At 31.8% G+C, this 19,798-nt stretch overlaps 1 protein-coding gene across 1 annotated transcript; it reads left to right on the top strand.

Moving 5' to 3' along the window:
* The first annotated feature begins 5,516 nt into the window (after positions 1–5,516).
* Positions 5,517–17,672, top strand: LOC134243770 (uncharacterized). The gene is made up of 5 exons (XM_062726012.1): positions 5,517–5,544; positions 10,739–10,836; positions 12,370–12,616; positions 12,877–12,915; positions 17,530–17,672. The coding sequence occupies exons 1-5, from the start codon at positions 5,517–5,519 to the stop codon at positions 17,670–17,672; spliced, it is 555 nt and encodes a 184-aa protein (XP_062581996.1).
* Positions 17,673–19,798: the final 2,126 nt, after the last annotated feature.

A 19,798-nucleotide genomic window follows, 5' to 3' on the forward strand; every position in this document is an offset into this window, starting at 1 on the left:
AAAGCTAAGGTAGGGATACTTATAACCTGGATGAATACGGATAATTTTTAATTTCTCTCTCTCTCTCTCTCTCTCTCTCTCTCTCTCTCTCTCTCTCTCTCTCTCTCTCTTATTACCATGCGTTATCGAAATCATAAGTATAAAATCCTATGCACTTTGTGCTGTACCATTTACTAGCCCTTGGGACAGATCAAGGATTTTTTTTTCAGGCGGAGATGTCGAAACTTGTTCAAAATGAGGAATTCTGACTGGCAATCCCCCCCCCCCCTATATGTTTGACTTTTAATCATTTATAATTCCAATCTTCATTTTATGTATTGATTTCCTGTGTTTTGATTGGACGAGAACACGTTTAAGAAAACAATTACACATCGATAAAATTTTTCAATCAGAACTACTTTCTTGATAAAGCTTCTAGGTTATCATATAAACAATGATTGAATGAAAGCAGTTATTTCTGGTCTGTTTTGGCTAAATTATGAATACAAAAAAATACAAATTTAATTAATTAAAACAAAACTGGCGACAAACTGGATTCCCCAGCTGACGGACGCCATGAAAATGTTTATGTCACTTCCGATCACCATGCAGTGTGAATTTAAAAAAAACGCTGTCTCGACGTTCATAATACGAAGAAAATTAGCTCAGTTTGTATCGTTTTGACAGGGAAACGAAACGTACCTCAAACTCTTGCCATATTAGCATCAAATTCATATTTACTTTCTATATTGTTCCGCAATCTTTTAACAAACAAGTGCAAATCGAAGGCGTCGTCGGTCTGCAACTTTCGCTATGAGAGTTGTCGTTCATGTCAACATGGCCATGGTCAAGGACGATCTATTCTGAAGAAAACTCGTAATTACGATATTTGTTGACTTAAACAATATTCGATGAGTCTTTATAAGTTTCTTTATCGATTGTTTTGACAACTTAAAGATGAACTCTATCGAAATGCATCTCGATTACGTTCCTTTGCGATAAAATGTATTCCTACGCCGTCCAGAAATAACGGATTGTATGGAGGCCTCAAAGAGAAATAATTGAAATATTTTTTTAAAATTCGATATTGGAATTATAAGAATTAAACGTTCTTTTTGAAAAATTTATCGATGTGTAAACTCTTGACATTTTTTACTCACAAACTTAATATAAAAGTGCTTCGCACTTTTATTTAGTTTGTGAGTAAAATGTCAAGAGTTTACACATCGATAAATTTTTCAAAAAGAACGTCTAATCCTATAATATTGTATGTAAAAAAATATATTTAACATTCAATTCTATTTTGACCATTCATGAACCTTAGAATCAAACTCGTTTATTGAATTATTAAATTATTAAATAACTTAAAATCAAGTTATACTAGATCTATATTTTTAAAAAAATAAGAAAGCCAGTACACAGTATTTATTTGAAAATAATTGATCATAAAAACATCCGATCTTTCTCAGACGTTTGTTTAAATTATTTTTAGGAGAGTGTTATGCATGTTTCATTACCCAACCCCGTCCTCCTTTCAGTGGAAAATCTCTTCAAAAGATGAAAGATTCGTTATGATGCATGCTAAATAATAAATTTGATGTAGTTTAGCCATGTTCATAAATTATTTACAACATTTACAGACAAGAGTAATATTTATTTTGGAAAAATAATATTTGCATTTTTTTCATCATCCAAAGTACCAGTTAGCTTTCCATCTTTGAAATTTTCCCTGACCAAATTTAGCAATGTAGTGACAATTATTAGCTCACCTCAACGAAGTTGGGGAGCTTATGTAATACTCTCGGCGTCGGCGTCGGCTTCGGGGTCCCAGGTTAAGTTTTTGGAACAGTTTTCTTTTTTAGTTCTTCTATGTCCTATATTGATTAGATATGCATGGAAGATGCTTCTTATGAGTTTCGTTGTACCAGTCAAAGTTTCAGATGATGCAATTTCAGCAAAGGAATAACCAGATTAATGTTTTTGGAGCAGGTTAACATTTTTGGTCCAGTTTTTGGTGTAGGTCTCATTTCCAAGGAACTATAAGCCATATGTTGACCAAACTTACATGGATGGTACATCAAAGGATGCACATTACCAAGCTTGCTTCGGATGCTGAATCTGACCTACATTTCCTGTAGGATGCTGCAGATGCTGGATTTTGATCAAATTTTCGTGATGAAGAACTAGTTTGAAGATTTTATATAGGTCTATTCCAAAGTATTAGATCAAAATTGCATAAATTTTGCACTTTTAGATGTACATTTTTTGTTGGGTAATTGTTTGACTTTGCCTTACTTAAAGACAACATTCGTTGAGGTGAGCTCCGTAATCTCTGATTACCTATGTTTTACTGTTGAGTTAGCAGTGGATTACATGACTTTTGAGATGCATATTTCAATAAAAGTAACATACGATATTTCTTTCCACATGTGTATATCCCTGTAACGGTAACAGTATTCAGGTTTTTTTTTTATAACTGCGTTTTCTCGACTTGCATGCTTACATATCCAAACGGTTTTTGCTGTACATGAATGTATTCCGTATTAGTGTTATTTTTTTCTTTATTGCAGCAAATGCATTTAAAAAATAATTTACTTCTCAGAAAAGTTCTAGTTTTTGTTGGATTTTTACTTTTAAAACATGTATTTGGTCAGTTTATGGATTTCTAAAAACTATGCTATCATAGATGTGAACATGTCGACAACCAGGCTAGAAAATCACCCAAGTGAGACAAATGTACAAGGATTTATATAGCAGGTACAGGTGACAAAAGAATTTCAAATAAATATGGTGGAATCGAGGAAATATGGCGGACAAAGGCGTACAGTAATGCAGTAAGTCGTACAAAGATGAAAAGATGAAAAAATATGCTTTGTTAGGAAATCATGTCAGCTTACAACAAGTGAAGCTGTGCGTTCCTTGAGAGGGATCCTCTAAGGGGTACAGATAGAGTTTACCTTTATGAGTTAACTATACATGTATTCATTGAAGAAGTAATTCTACAGCAACATGTTATTACTATGTTTTGAAAGATTTTATCTATTGGTTAATATTTTTCTTAATTTTTTATCAAAAATAAAAAGAGCTTAATCTGACTTTTCTTGAGATGTTTATGAGATATTTATGTTGTGCATTTATTGGCAGCAAACTTTAACTGTAAAGGATCTAGTTTAAAATTAAAACAATATTTTCATTTTATCTTTAAAAATAAAGTCCGCAAAATGTCAACCTTTCCATATTTAGACATATTTAATAAAATTGTCTTTAAAGAACTGTTAAAGAAAATTTCGGTAAATGTGTAAGTAGCATTCTTTCTTAAACAGGAATATCTTAAAGAGAAAAAAAACTATTGAACATATGCCATTACTCTTTAAATTCTAATACTGAGTACATCATAGATGTACATGTATCAAAAAAAGAACTTTGCTTTAGATAGTTTTTAATTAAGTATAGTTTACATAAAATATTGTTTTATGTGAAGAAATATTTCTTCAATGCTTTAAATTATGGAAAGTTCTTAATCTTTAGTTCATATATGTTACATTTAAGAAATCACTGTCTAGTTAGAAGACTATGCCAGGGCATCAATGTAGAGCTACTTATAATGCATCACTTGTTGATGGTCATCCTATGAGATATTGTGAATATTTATTAATCTAGCATATTATTCAATAGCCAACCAGTTAAGAGTAAATGAGTAGTTTGAATGAGTTCAGGGAATAAACCAAAACAGCTCATGAAATCAATTCCAAAATTAGGGTACCTTAAATACTTGCCTTCTGGTTTCATCAATTAATTAGCTACTTGTAGAAAAAGATTGAGATAAAAATCATGCCTTTATATTTGAAATACCCTTACTAGTAACTACTTGTAAAATGTTTATAATTTATTCATGTGTACTTGACATGACCTACACTAGATCCTGAAAATACTAAATCTTATCCGATACCCCCACACCCTGTATACTGTACATTCTATTGTCAGATTGCCTCAGATAGAGCACTCCCTGCATAATACACTCTTCTACTGAAGACTCTATTCAATTTATACTTTTCCCGGAGTTATTTTCGACCCAAGAGTCATACACTCTCTTGCAATAAAATTTCTTTTGTTTCACAAATTTTGAATGAGTTGCATGTTTCTCACCAATTCATGAGGTACATGTATGCATTTGTGTCTAAAGTTTCAGTAACATTTTGAACCTAAGTTTTCTTGTATTCTTATTTAATGTAAATATTCGATGTCAAAAATCTAACAGCTCTCACCATTTTATAAATTAAAAATATCAAGACTATGGTAAAGCTTATGTAGCTATGAGTTATTTTAAGTAAACTGTTAAACATTCAAGGCAAGCATACAAATGATAAGCTCAAAATTAAAACACAAGTACAAGTATTTAGCCTGAATATTATTATATACCAGTATACCGGTATGTTTTAAATTGGCAAATAAATCGCCTTTAGAAGTAGAGACTAGGAGTATTAGATAAAGAGTGCATGATTCTGTTACTATTTTGATCACACAGAACACTACAAACTTTAAATACTTACCCATAGCTGAAAGAAAAAAGTAGTTATGTCAATAAGCTTTAAACACGAATGCATGATCAATCCCTGCACTTATTGATCAATGATCTGTCAGTTTCTGTAATTATCAAATCTATTTCCCTTATTTACCGAAACCCCAAAATATTTTTAATCATACCAACAAGTAAATAGAATTATTAAATCCTTGCTACATCATGTAGTAAAGATAGACCTAGAAGTTATCTTAGATCTATATTTAAAAAAAAATAAAGCCAGTACATAGTATTTATTTGAAAATAATTCATCATAAAGACATCCGATCTTTTTCAGACGTTTGTTTAAATTATTTTTAGGAGAGTGTTATGCATGTTTCATTACCCAACCCCGTCCTCCTTTCACTGGAAAATCTCTTCAAAAGATGAAACAATCGTTATGATGCATCCTTAATAATCAATGTGATGTAGTTTAGCCATGTTCATTAATTCAGTTCATAAAACATTTACAGACAAGAGTAATATTTATTTTGGAAAAAAAATATTTGCATTTTCTCCATCATCCAAAGTACTAGTTAGCTTTCCATCTTTGAAATTTTCCCTGACCAAATAAAAGTAAAATACGATGTTTCTTTCCACATGTGCACATCCCTGTAACGATAGCAGTATTCAGGGTTCTTTTATAACTGCGCTTTCTCGACTTGCATGCTTGCATATCCAAAGGTTTTTGCTGTACATGAATGTATTCTGTATTAGTGGGTTTTTTCTTTATTGCAGCAAATGCATTAAAAAAAATTTACATCTCAGAAAAGTTCTAGTTTTTGTTGGATTTTTACTCTTAAAGCATGTATTTGATCAGTTTATGGATTTCTAAAAACTACGCTATCATAGATGTGAACATGTTGACAACCAGGCTAGAAAATCATTAAAGTGAAACAAATATACAATGCTTTATATAGCAGGTACAGGGTACAGGTGGCAAAAGAATTTCAAATAAATATGGCGGAATCGGGGAAATATGGCGGACAAAGGCGTACAGAAATGCAGTAAGTCGTACAAAGATGAAAAGATGAAAAAAGATGGATGATTTTTTAGGAGTTCATGTCAGCTTTCAACAAGTGAAGCTGTGTGTTCCTTGAAGGAACCCTCTAAGGGGTACAGGTAGAGTGTACCTTTATGAGTTATCTATACATGTATTCAATGAAGAAGTAATTCTACAGCAACATATTATTACTATTTTTTGAAGATTTTATCTATTGGTGAATATTTTTCATAATTTTTTTTTTTCAAAAATAAAAAGAGCTTTATCCGACTTTTCTTGAGATGTTTATGAGATATTTACATTTTGCATTTATTGACTGCAAACTTTAAACTGTAAAGGATATAAATTGCAATTCAAACAAAATTTTCATTTTATCTTTAAAAAATAAAGTCCGCAAAATGTCAACCTTTCCATATTTAGCCATATTTAATAATATTGTCTTAAAAGAACTGTTAAAGAAAATTTCGGTAAATGTGTAAGTAGCATTCTTTCTTAAACAGGAATATCTTAAAGAGAAAAAAAAACTATTGAACATATGCCATTACTCTTTAAATTCTAATACTGAGTACATCATACATGTACATGTATCAAAAAAGGAACTTTGCTGTAGATAATTTTTAATTAAGTATAGTTTACATAAAATATTTTTTATGTGAAGAAATATTTGTTTCAGTGCTTTTATTTATGGAGAGTTCTTAATCTTTAGTTCATATATGTTACATTTAAGAAATCACTGTCTAGTTAGAAGACTATGCCAGGGCATCAACGTAGAGCTACTTATAATGCATCACTTGTTGATGGTCATCCTATGAGATATTGTGAATATTTATTAATCTAGCATATAATTCAATAGCCAACCAGTTAAGAGCAAATGAGTAGTTTGAATGAGTTCAGGGAATAAACCAAAACAGCTCTTGAAATCATGCCAAAATTAGGGTACCTTAAATACTTGCCTACTGGTTTCATCAATTAATTAGCTACTTGTAGAAAAAGATTGAGATAAAAATCATGCCTTTATATTTGAAATACCCTTACTAGTAACTACTTGTAAAATGTTTATAATTTATTCATGTGTACTTGACATGACCTACACTAGATCCTGAAAATACTAAATCTTATCCGATACCCCCACACCCTGTATACTGTACATTCTATTGTCAGATTGCCTCAGATAGAGCACTCCCTGCATAATACACTCTTCTACTGAAGACTCTATTCAATTTATACTTTTCCCGGAGTTATTTTCGACCCAAGAGTCATACACTCTCTTGCAATAAAATTTTTTTTGTTCCACAAATTTTGAATGAGTTGCATGTTTCTCACCAATTCATGAGGTACATGTATGCATTTGTGTCTAAAGTTTCAGTAACATTTTGAACCTAAGTTTTCTTGTATTCTTATTTAATGTAAATATTCGATGTCAAAAATCTAACAGCTCTCACCATTTTATAAATTAAAAATATCAAGACTATGGTAAAGCTTATGTAGCTATGAGTTATTTTAAGTAAACTGTTAAACATTCAAGGCAAGCATACAAATGATAAGCTCAAAATTAAAACACAAGTACATGTATTTAGCCTGAATATCATTATATACCAATATATCGGTATTTTTTAAATTGGCAAATAAATCGCCTTTAGAAGTAGAGACTAGGAGTAATAGATAAAGAGTGCATGATTCTGTTACTATTTTGATCACACAGAACACTACAAACTTTAAATACTTACCCATAGCTGAAAGAAAAAAATAGTTATGTCAATAAGCTTTAAACACGAATGCATGATCAATCCCTGCACTTATTGATCAATGATCTGTCAGTTTCTGTAATTATCAAGTCTATTTCCCTTATTTACCGAAACCCCAAAATATTTTTAATCATACCCCCAAATAAATAGAATTATTAAATCCTTGCTATATCATGTAGTAAAGACAGACCTAGAAGTAGAAGTGAAAAGTGCAGGAATAAAAAAAATAATTATGTGAATAAATGCCACGGGATACATCCATGTCCTTAAAATCCCAACCCAGATAGCAAGCTTACGTTGGCCCAATGTTGGACCACTGTTGTAAGTTACGTTGGTCCAATGTCGGAAAATGACGTTGGGCCAATGTAATTTTGCTCATCGGCGCAACGTTGCGCCGACATGTTGGAGCAACGTTGGCCCAATGTCATAGAACGATAATTATTAATTAATTAAATACCCTGCTCTTGATTCAGATTGTACTGTGTCAAATTTATTGTAAGATATGTGCACCAAAAACAATTTTTGCTCTCAATGACCAAATAAGCTAAATTTGATCGCCATTGAATTTCCTTTTCTACCGAATTTGTTAAAAAAGGAATGTATTACTATAAATAGATTAATGTTTCTATCATAATTATTACTTAAACATTGAATGAACTAGCTTTATGAATATTTAAAATAATAAACAATTAACAAAAGTCTTTGAACCGCCTTCCAAACTATTTTTGTTATTTTGCAAAGTTTTGAGGGAGATAAAAGCATTGACTGAAGTATTATATATTTCTGTACCTGCAAGTATCAAATATCGGATATGTGACAATAAAAGGCGCTTACATACCGTAACAATAAATGTATCTGGTAAGCCAAAAAAACCACATCCAACTGAGTGCAACCATCTTGACAAAAAGGACGTAAAAACGAGGTTTCGTTTTGAAAATTTCAGAAAAAAAATTGATAAAAAGTCTGGCTGTCAAATTATTTAATAGAGTACATGGATATTGAAGTATTTATGCAGATGTTCCTTTTAAACATGTACAGACGACATAGTGAGTTTTTTTCCTTATTGTGTGTAATTAATAGTACTTCTAAAACTTAATATTTCCCCATTTACCTATTAGATGGGATTTTCTTTTCCCAAATATGTCATTAGTGTTATCAAATGTTCTTATCAATAAAAGAATGATATCGATATCTTTATTTTTCATGCTTAAGTCAATATGTTTCAAATCAATATATTTTAAAGTCGTTACATAACTTTAAGCTTTACGATCCAGCACACAGAAAAAGCGCCTTAATTAAAAATGAAATACACATGTATATGTAATACAACATATGAATGAAAATTAAGAAGACATTATAACTAGGGATGTCAAATCGGTCAATATTTAATAATCGGTTACTCGGACGTTTTTCCGATCAGGTACCCGGGTACTCGGTAAAATTGTTAGTACAAGTTTGTTAATTTTTTTAAACTCAGGTAAGCTCTGTTAAACCCCAATGTTGTTTTGTATGACGTTTTAAGCGCATGTTTAAAAACATCGAGTTCAACGAAAAGAGTTTATTGTACTTAATTTATTTATTTAGCATAAAAGACATCAATTTGATACACCAATAATTTCAAATGATTTACAGATCTTGTTTTGGAAGACGCTTTAATCAATCTGCTACACACTTTTGTAATGACCACACTACGGAAGCAGAAGGAACGAACGTTGTTGGAATGGGTTGTGATATATGTATATTATTATTGTCCAGTATACGTTAAATTTACTCCACAAAGCTGATTGTAATCATTTTTTTTCAATCTTCAATTTCACGCATTCCCAAAATATTTCTTTACATTTTTAAGTCGGTAGCGAGATATTTATGCATGCCAGATTTAGGTACCGTTTTCTAAATAATTTAAAAATGATTTAAAGATAAAAGCATATAGAAAACGATCCTCACTGAAAATTAATCATTGAAGCCAACCGCAAAATTAGGATCACAATAGGTGAGAAAAGCGGTGTAACAAGAAATTTGTCACTAATTAATTTTAACAGATTAATAGATTTTATGTAGATAAGGCTATAATGAGGTAAGACAACGTACAAAAAATATAACACAACACATGTGTAGAGATTTTACACTTCGTAGAGAAGCGTAGAAAAAACGTAATTTAAATATCAGTATCCCTTGATTTCAATGTCTCACCAAGTTTTGACTTAAATGCTACAAGTTCTTCTTCCTGTTCCGCTTCAGGATATTCGATGTACGATTGGCTTTCAACAAGGTCCATCAAATGTAGAGGAATTTTCTTCAGTACGTTTTTTCTCCAAAACTACCAAGAACAAAACATTATTGCCATTGCGAGAATAAATGGCTTCCATTCGTGCCATGTTTAATTCAAACATACACCAGTACGATTTAAGAAAGTGTGACGTCATAATGATAATAATAATAAAATCTCTGTGGTGAATACATAACTGTGATTTGTATTCATTCTCGAGCTGTTTGACAAGTTCAATTACAAATTGTGGATCTTCTTCGACGTTGTAAAATAAAAGCATCAAAACTGTAGGAACTAGAATCAAAGTTCTGAAAGTTCTCTTCATTTGTGTACTTATTTTTTGCGACGTAATATAAATATCAAGCTGCCATTAATATCTGTAAACAATTCTACTCGCAATTACAGTAATGGCAGAGATGATCAATGACGTCACAATGATTGTAGTTAGAGTGTACGAAGAACATGTTTCTAATTTTTCAAGTATATTCTTCGTATTATCTAAAGGATATGCTGCAAAATTGCCAAATGCGCGGGTATAATGTTCAAAAAACAAAAAATGAAGAGACTCAGCACTGTACATCCATTGAATGAAATAAAGATTTCCACACGAACACTAGTACTTTAAACGATTGTCACTCAAATTAACCTGAATTAGTTTAGATATTGATATCCTAGTTCACGCTTCTCTCGTATCTGATTCAAGACCTGCTAACTGATTATAAGAGAGATCTAACGAGGAAAAACTTTTAATATGTCCAATGTGCACTTGAAATTTACTAAGCGAATTATAGCGTAGGGACAAATGTTTCAATTTTTTGTTGCTTAACAACACCTTTTCTGAAAGGCGATATATTCTGTTATTAGATAAATCAATGGTTAATAAATTTGTTCGTACAGATAAAATCTCTCCATTTCTATCATTTTAAAAAACCTGTCCCAAAGCATTATTAGAAATATTCAAGAATTTAAGTCCTGAAAACGATTTCAAAAACGATTTTGATATAAAACCACAAAAGTTACCGGAAAAATCAATGTAATCAATTTGCTCTACACCTGTGACAGGTCCAATGACTTCATAGATAATATTTCTTTGTCCATACACGAGTTAAATTAGCAATATGGGCTAAAGGAAATTGGGGAAAAGACATTTTATATAAATTGTCATGAAAATGAAATTTGCGTAGGTTTGGTGGAAGTAAACCGTGTAGTTGAAATCTCGTTAGAAAACTATCTATCTCAGGAAGGACTTTGTCAACAGAGGATGCACTGTTACAAGTTCCATGTAAGTACAAGTCAGAGTTTGGCTTTCTTCGTGTATCATTGCACTTAACAAAGAATTTGCGATTATTGAGAACTTGATGAAATGTGGATTGGAAATAAGGTTGGAACCTCTAACTTGTGTTTATGTATATATATATATATATACTGAAAGGAAAAAGAAACGCATATTTTACTTTTAAATTAAATTAAAACTATTTTTTCGAAAATGTTTTCCAGTATTGTTATCAAACATTTTAATTCATCTTTAATCTACAAGTTACCAAAATCTTGTGTGACTTTGACTGATAATTCCTGATTTATTGAAATTGATATGTCGATACCCCCCAAAATTAAAATAAAAATTCTCATCATCTCCCTTGCACATTTTTTACAGCCTTGATTTTCCTGTGCATTGAGTTCACCAGAGCATTTATCTTTCTCATTTGATTATTATTCAACGCTTCCCACAATAGTCTTAATGGTTGATAGAAGCTGTATTATTCCAAAGCCAACAAATCCCCCCGCCAAATGAGTGCCACGAATTTTCATTTTAGGATAGAATTTACAGAATCCAGCTGGTTTGGTACACGTGAATGCTTGTGAGAAAGTCTCGACAAACACTGGCTACATTTTCCGAGTGTGAACATGCTAAAAACGTTACGCACACGACGCGTACGTGCGCGCGTGAGAGTAAAATCGACGTAAAAGTTGCCTAGCTCGCGGACCAAATTAGAGCAGAGAATTTCTGTCAATTTTAGGGTGAAAATATTGGTATGATAGTTTGCTGTATAAATATCGGTTTCAGTGATAACAGCTTGACAACAACCGAGGTGACATGATGAAAAGCCCTGTCTTGATGTGACGTTGTTACGCGTCAACGTCACCGCCATCGTTGGTTGGAAACCTTTTAATTTACTCTCTGACAACTGAAAAACCCTTTTTTGTTGAAAAGTTTAAAACAAACTGCACAGCAACATCTTGTTGCCTTTTTTTCACTTACGCAATTCAATTACTGGAACCAGTGTAACTTCCGTCAACCCATACCATGATTGCACGAAATTTATACTGATTGCAAATGCGGAAAACGATGTCTATGACTCCAATGCATCGATTAGCACCACAAAATGTGATCATAAAATTGTCATCATCAACATGCACGTGTTTTTCGCTTTTTATCATTTCCCCTACGTGACTCCATACATTTCATGGTTGAGTAATTTTAACCAGCAATTTTAGTGCACAGTAACCAAAATACACATTTGACAAATTTTCATAATTTCGGCCATATAGTTAAATATATTTCGATATTATGCTATTATGCGTTTCTTTTTCTTTTCAGTATATATATATATATATATATATATATATATATATATATATATATATATATATATATATATATATATATATATATATATATATATATATATATATATATATATATATATATATATATATATATATATATATATATATATATATATATATATATATATATACATGTATATATATATCAGAAATGTTGAACAACGGTTCCACATGAATTATTGTTCAGAAAAATCTCCGACGTACCTTAATTTTTTTTCTTTTAGAAATAAAAACAGATCGCTTCGATAATTTTTACATTGATGTTTCTAACAACACCATCGAAAGATTGAGATGTTATACGGATAATATACCAGGCGTACCGGCAGAGATTGATACTATAACGTGCCCACATATTGCCCAGTATGTAATCGTGGAAACTACTCATTCCTCACATGGCGGTGTTTACTTAGAGATAGCTGAAATTCAAGTCTTCGGTAATCATTTCTCTCCCTATCTCTCTCTCTCTCTTTCTCTCTCTCTTCCTCTCTCTGTGAGGGTGAGGGTGTGTGTGTGAGGAAGGGTGTGTGAGGAGTGTGTGTAAGGGTTTGCTTGTGGTTGTATGGAATAGATGCAGTGTCTTGTGTACTTGTCTTATCTTGGATATCAACAAAAAGATTAGTATTTATTGTAAATTAATTATGTTTAGTGTCTGTGGAGTTTTAAAATTAATAAATTGTTGGTATTTTTGTTTTAGGATGCACCATTCAGACGAACAACTACCCATGTCCTACTGGTAAGTTGAAGTTAGCAAGGCATTAAAATTATAGTAAAAAAAAATCCCTAAATTGTAATTATCTAAAAGTCATAGTTTTCTAACAATTTGCACACACCAAAATGTAATATTTTTGTCCAGTAAATTGTATTTAACATAAATGTACCATGATTTATAAAAGTAACAGTAAGCTGAAAGACGCTTTACGAACGTGTCTTGTTATTCACATAAATGGCTTATAATTACTCATTTTCAAGACAAATTGGGTGTCTGTTCTTTTAAGTATTTTAGCTATCTTCTCTTTGCTAACTCAAATTTCGTCAATGAAATGATAAACAAGTTACAATAAGCGGATCAAGAATTCTGACAAGAATTGAGGTGGGAACACAAACATGACGTAAAGGATACATTCGAATTCCAAATTGACAGGACAAATTTTTTTTTTTTTTTTTTTTTGAAATGCGTGTTAAATATTTATCAGTATATAAATGCAATATTGTAGTACATATCTATCTACAACGGTACAACCTAACAAAATGTTTTAAAAAGAGGGTTGGCTAAAAGTACGAAATACTCATATTTCCCAGGACGGTCGGAATTACTGGTATTTTACGAGAAAGACCGGGAAATAAGAAATAGCTACATATAAGTGCCTGGGTCAACACACCTTATTGGCTAACATAACACACCTGCTATCACTATCCCTGATTTAAAAACTTCTGGTTCCTTTAATGTAGTACTTCATTTCCAATAATATTAATCATAACAGAGTATACTGATATGCAAGTTATGAGTGTCACGTGTTTCATGCTGAAGTCAGATGAAGCCTATAAATGTCCATGAAATGAACCTTAAGGTAGGATTTTTCTCACATTTCTTATATTTATAAAATAATGAAATTTTCACAGAATGAAGAGGACAATATCACTAAGTGATGGTATCAGTGAGACTAAATTTGACTGTTTAATATTAGAGGCAAGGTCAGGTCATGGTCATTACCTTTTCCCTGGACATTAAGAATAGAAAATTACAGTTATCAATCATGTGACGAAGAAAGAAATATACGGTCTTTTAAATCTCCTACTTCTTAATATGACATATAAGCAAATATACTTTGAATTTTCATGTAGTCAGAAACCAGAGAACAATCCTACCTTAAGATCCCATGTAACTTAAAGGTTTTACAAAATTGTAGACTATAGTGTACATGTCAAACCTATAAGAAGCCTTTCAGTTTTACTCATGATAATTATCTCTCAAATCAGGATCACAGATCTAGAACTGTCAGAGTTAGTTTGAAAAAAACCAACATGTTTGAATGTTAAAACTAAACTCTTAATAGAAGGATTAAACAAGGTTATTATACGCTTGGATTTATAATTAATAAATTTCTATGGATTAATAATTAATAAATAAGTAATAATTTTAATAATTTTACTATATTGAAAAGAGAATTTGAATAAGGAAATCTTGGTTTTCATTTTAAAATACAATCAGGGAAACATGTTCTGCTACAGAATGATTATAGGTTGTGGATCATGAGTAATAATGCATTCTTACCATGTAATAGCAGTTTAAAGGTTTGAAGTTAATATTTTCTGTATTATATCACGGCTCATTTATATTAATAGCATTTCAAACAAACTAATCCAAAAATTTGAAGTTACCATAACTTTTAGATGAAACAGTTTTTAAATCTATTTTTGTGTCTTCTGTTTTTTATTTTTATTTTATTTTTTGAATTTTGTACAAGACTAAATTATTTAAGCAATAAAAGGTTATTTTTTTGCAGTATTTCCAAGTTAAGAAAAAAAAATGTAGTACTTACTGGGACGGGAAACAAATATTTACTACTGGTAATTCCCACCACTGGCATTTCTCGGCCAACCCTGTATTAAAAGAATGAAAGCAAATGATTTAGAAGAAATTTCTTAGGATTTCTTTTTTTTTGCGAAGGATTTGACACATGAAATGCTCCGAAATTTGCTTATAATAATCTGATAGAGACTTATAATGAAATATATGGCGATAACGAACAGTATTCAAAATTCAATTAAGTAATTCAAAATGGGAGAGGAGCAGACACCAGAGGTGCCAAGTGGAAGAGTGAGCATCCTCCGTCGACCGGTCACACCTACTGTGTGCTTTTTGTCATGATCGGGAATAAAGAAACAAGAGGCCCACGGGCCTTATAGGTCACCTGAGTATCATGTAACAACTTTCCAGCAATTGTATTTGGTTCTTGTTTTAATCCAAAAGCCATGAAATTCACAAATTTTGAAGGAGGCACCATTGCTTATCAAAGGGCAGATTTCAAAGCATTAATTTATTTTTAGTCAAAGTACCCCCCTGGTACCCCTGGCCCAGCGGCCCTGAAATTATCTATTTTGAAAGAGGCCCCTTTCTTCATTATAAGGCCAGCATTTTTTTTTTTGTTTAGGTTTAGTTATGAACATGAGAATAAAAAAGTCCCGAAGGAGAAGGAAATAAAAAAAAAAATGATAAATCGATTATTAACATTTGTACATTCTTTTTCTTATGCTATTCTAATAAGCTCCTTACCACTGGACACATAATGCTTACAAATAGGAAAGTAGAACATTTACTTGCTTATTTCATCATCTGCCAGTTTGGGCCAGTTATATAAATTTTGTGATGTTGGTCAAAATATATTTTAAAAAACAATTCTTTAAAAGTCTTTCAATATATCTTTATTTTTTTAATATGTGTTAGGTGAATGTGTAGACATTGTTCTAAAATTTACTTGATGCCTAAAATTATAATTCCTATCATAAAACAGACAGGGAGTATTGGGGAGTGGGGTGAACATTTATTCAATTAAGTGTAAAATAATTTTTCTGGCTGATATAAATGATACTACATGCCTGTATATATTTGTATATTATTGCCTTTTAATAGCTGAATTTTTTTTTATTTCTTCAGGTTATTGTTTATTTCTCCCTCAAATGGACTCAACTTCTCCCATAGTTTTATTCATTACATCTGATGCATAAGCAACCCTTTTCTGAAGAATGATGCTTAGACTGAAAGCTATAACAGAGACCTAAACAATGTCACTGGCAATATGCAATAGCTACCACGGGCAGTTTAAAACCTGGGGGAGGAAAATAATTTACAGACAGATACTTTTGAAACGAAAACATTATCTCACCAGCATGTCATTGTGCAACAACGTCGCCAGCATTTTATTTATCCTTTGAACGGGTGAAACGTTTTGAATGGCACTCGTATCGATGAATTTTACACAAAACCAAGCTATCTTCTCAGATCTAGCTTTATTTACCCGCCGTTTCATCTTAAAACCGAAAGTGCGAGTTCGTAAATTTGAAATCTCGATCCCGACTCAAATTTGACATCGGAAAGAAAAAAATTGTTTTATTTTTTTCTGAAAATTCAAAACCTTGAGCGGAGGGTTTGTAAAACTGAAAATAAAATAAATCCTGGCCTTAAATATGTAATTAGATCATTAGCATATTAACCAGGAGCAAAGGATAAGATGTTCAAAGAATTCATGTATTTCACTATATAATCATTAGAGCCCCACCCTAAAACAAGAACCCCTGACCCTGGGGCCATAAAATTCACAATTTTGGTAGAGGCGCTCATGCTCATCATAACTATGTACTTAGTTAGTTTATTTAATACCCAGGAGCAGAGAAGAAGATTTTCAAAGAATTCATGTATTTTCACTATATAATCAATAGAGCCCCGCCCTAACACCAGAATCCCTGACCCTGGGACCATAAAATTCACAATTTTGGTAGAGGCACTCTTGCTCATCATAACTATGTACTTAGTTGGTTTATTTAATACCCAGGAGCAGAGAAGAAGATTTTCAAAGAAATAATGCATTTTCACTACCTACTTATTTAGCCCCGCCCTAGCACTAGAACCCCTGACCCCAGGGCCATGAATTTCACAATTTTAATAGAGGACTCATTGCTGATTACAATCATGCAAACAGTTTGACTGCTTGATGTCCAGGAGTAAAGAAGAAGATTTTTAAAGATTGCATTAATTTTAGTGGTTTTGGCCCCTCCCCTCAGGCCCCAGGGGGGCAGGGATCACGAAATTCACAATTTTTGTTCCCCTTTACCCATAGATGGTTTGTGTCAAATTTGGTTGAAATTGGTTCAGTGGTTGCAGAGAAGAAGCTGAAAATGTTCAAATGTTAACGCACAACGGACGACGGACGACGCGCGACGACGGACGAAAACAGATAGCAATAGATCACCTGAGTTTACTCAGGTGACCTAAAAAATCGTTGTCAATGCAACATGTAAATAATGGCCTAAAAGTTAGTATGTAATACGTCAGTCAGCATTTGACTCAACATCAACATCTCTATTACCACATAAGTAAACTTTTTTATGTACATTGTTTTTTTTCATACCTCAAACAGTATGCGCAAGATAGAAAATAGTCATCGATATTAAAGCTTTCAATATTCCTTTAGGACACAAACATTGTTAATTTTGTAGGATAGTTATATGTTTCTGTGTTGAATTTTATTGTATGATAGTGTTTAATCTTGTAAGACGACCTTTGTGAGTGACACTCAGTGGTCATCGTTTTAAATTAAAAAAATCTAGTAATCATAACTTGCCATTTCAGAATGTATTGGTGACCTCAGCTGTGGCCAGACATGCAGTCAAAATTGCGAGGGAGATTGTAATCGAATGACTGGTGAATGTATAAATGGTTGCAAGGAAGGTTGGAGGGGAATCCAATGTGACAGTAAGCACTGTCTTAATTGATTGAACTTTTCTTTCATTGGGATTCCCTTTATTTTTCTTTAAAAAAATAGATTTTCTATTTTGTTTTTCGAATATTTGTAAAGATACACGTGCACGAAAGAAGTTAATTCTTTTTGAGAACTTTTTCCAAAATACGAGATATTCCAGAGTGCGCCCTCGGACGATACGGAGAGTTTTGTTCTTCTACATGCTATAACTGTCAAAATAAGCCATGTAATGGACTATTCAATGGCTGTGACAACACTGGTTGTAGTACTGAGCCTCAGCATTGTGAACTACAAAATAGTAAGGATTTTATCATATTTCTTTGTGTTTTAGAACCAATACATCAAATAAACAATGTATTCATTTTCTCTAGCATTTGTGGGTGACTATATATCCATATATAATTATATCTTCATTAAATCACCATTAAAACAAAATAAATGGTATTGTACAGTTATCATAATTATTGAGTTTTGATAAAGTCTACTCGTCATTATAAGGACCTGATCAGAAATTGGTTGATTGAAGCCGCGTTATTACAAATACCTGACCAGGTCCGTATAGTCACGATTAGACCGAATTCAAAAGTCAATAATTATAACCGTTTTTAAGCGATCAAGATTTTTACATTAATGTTTTGACTCTTTACTTTTTGTTACGAACAAATATAAACACTCATAATATAAATTATAGTGTATCAAACATGTCAAAACAATATATAGATTTTAACAAATTAACAACTTTACAAAACTTAGAGTGAACAAAGAATTAATACTCATCTTTTTCTACAAAGGACATTGATTAGTTGACAAAATGTAAGCAATTCTATGGTAGATTATGAGGGACAAACCGAATTTAATGTGAACCCACTTCGAACTCACTTTGAGGTACTCACTTTTAGAAAAAAGTGATCAAAGACCACCGCATATTGTGAATATTGTACTCAGTAGGTGGCTAAATCATCACTGCAAACATCAACAACTTTTCATTTTTTGATTCAATGAATAAATGAAACAAACTCTTGAAGGTGTTCTTGACACCGTACATGTTTACATTTTCTGAAATCGTAACCAAACATGAAATGCATGGTTAAAGAATCATACCAAGTCGTATTAAAATTAATTTTATTTAGATTATGAGTTTTCTTGTGTTATATGTTCGTTTAAGGAAAAATCAGTAGCAAAAAGCTTTCAAGAAATTTTGTATCAATTTGGAATTTCGAAGTCTATTTTAAGACCTATATATAAAAAATAAATCTTTATATTATCTTGGAACGCAACTTGCAGGTGAATAAAGTGTAGTATTTTATTCTACATTTTGGATCTCAGCCAATCAGAAAGAGGGGAATTATTCAATCTTATACTAATCTTATACTAAATAATAATACTTAACCTGCTCTAACATAAAAATTTAAACATTCGTGTTAAAAAAGTTTAAAGATAGAAAAACAAGGCTGCAAAATGGTAGTAACTTCATATATACAGCAATCGAATTCAAATAATGAACAGAGTATTTATTTAATATCAGAACATTAATTATTCAAAGGTATGAAGTAAAGGAATAAATCAACCTAAGCGAAAAAAAATTGAGTTTTGACATTCACCGAGACAACTATTTGAACCACTACACCACAAAAGTAAACATAAATACATGTATGGGCATTTGAATATTTAAATATATCTTAAAACCACCCCACACCTGTTTTCAGACAGGTGTTTGCACGATAACGTCCCATAACTGCCCTGCTTGACGAGGAAAGGTCTAAATTTGAAGCCCTTTACTGTTATATGTACAGCGTATACAGTGACATCTCAAAATTATTGGAAAACAACATACATTCAATCAGTCAGTCAATTCTTGCATTTAAAGGCTTATTGAAGTAAATTAAGGAGGGGGGGGGGTGTAACCGCACACTATCCACACGTCCGTCAGGTGATATTTCGTATAATTGGTACATAGATCGAGATCAAGTCCAACTAATAATTTTACTAACAAAGTTTAGCATAGCGTTGCATAATTTATTACAAAAACAAAATGGTCAGTAAATGAAAAATAATCATCATAGTAGTGAAGCATCTTTAATTAATGCACTTACCATATGTACATGGAAAATCGACATATTTTGTAGTGAAAAATTATTT

This window comes from Saccostrea cucullata, unplaced genomic scaffold (assembly GCF_032062105.1).
Source record: "Saccostrea cucullata isolate Sc308-1 unplaced genomic scaffold, CSIRO_AGI_Scuc_v1 ctg5943, whole genome shotgun sequence".
NCBI classification, from domain to species: domain Eukaryota; kingdom Metazoa; phylum Mollusca; class Bivalvia; order Ostreida; family Ostreidae; genus Saccostrea; species Saccostrea cuccullata.

Bases quoted from the DNA above. Each gene is read 5' to 3' on its own strand.
- LOC134243770 (XM_062726012.1), top strand. From the start codon at position 5,517: ATGGCGGACAAAGGCGTACAGAAATGCA. The intron at 5,545-10,738 runs GTAAGTCGTACA...AAATTTGCGTAG, and splicing joins CAAAGGCGTACAGAAATGCA to GTTTGGTGGAAGTAAACCGT. The intron at 12,916-17,529 runs GTAAGTTGAAGT...TTGCCATTTCAG, and splicing joins CAACTACCCATGTCCTACTG to AATGTATTGGTGACCTCAGC.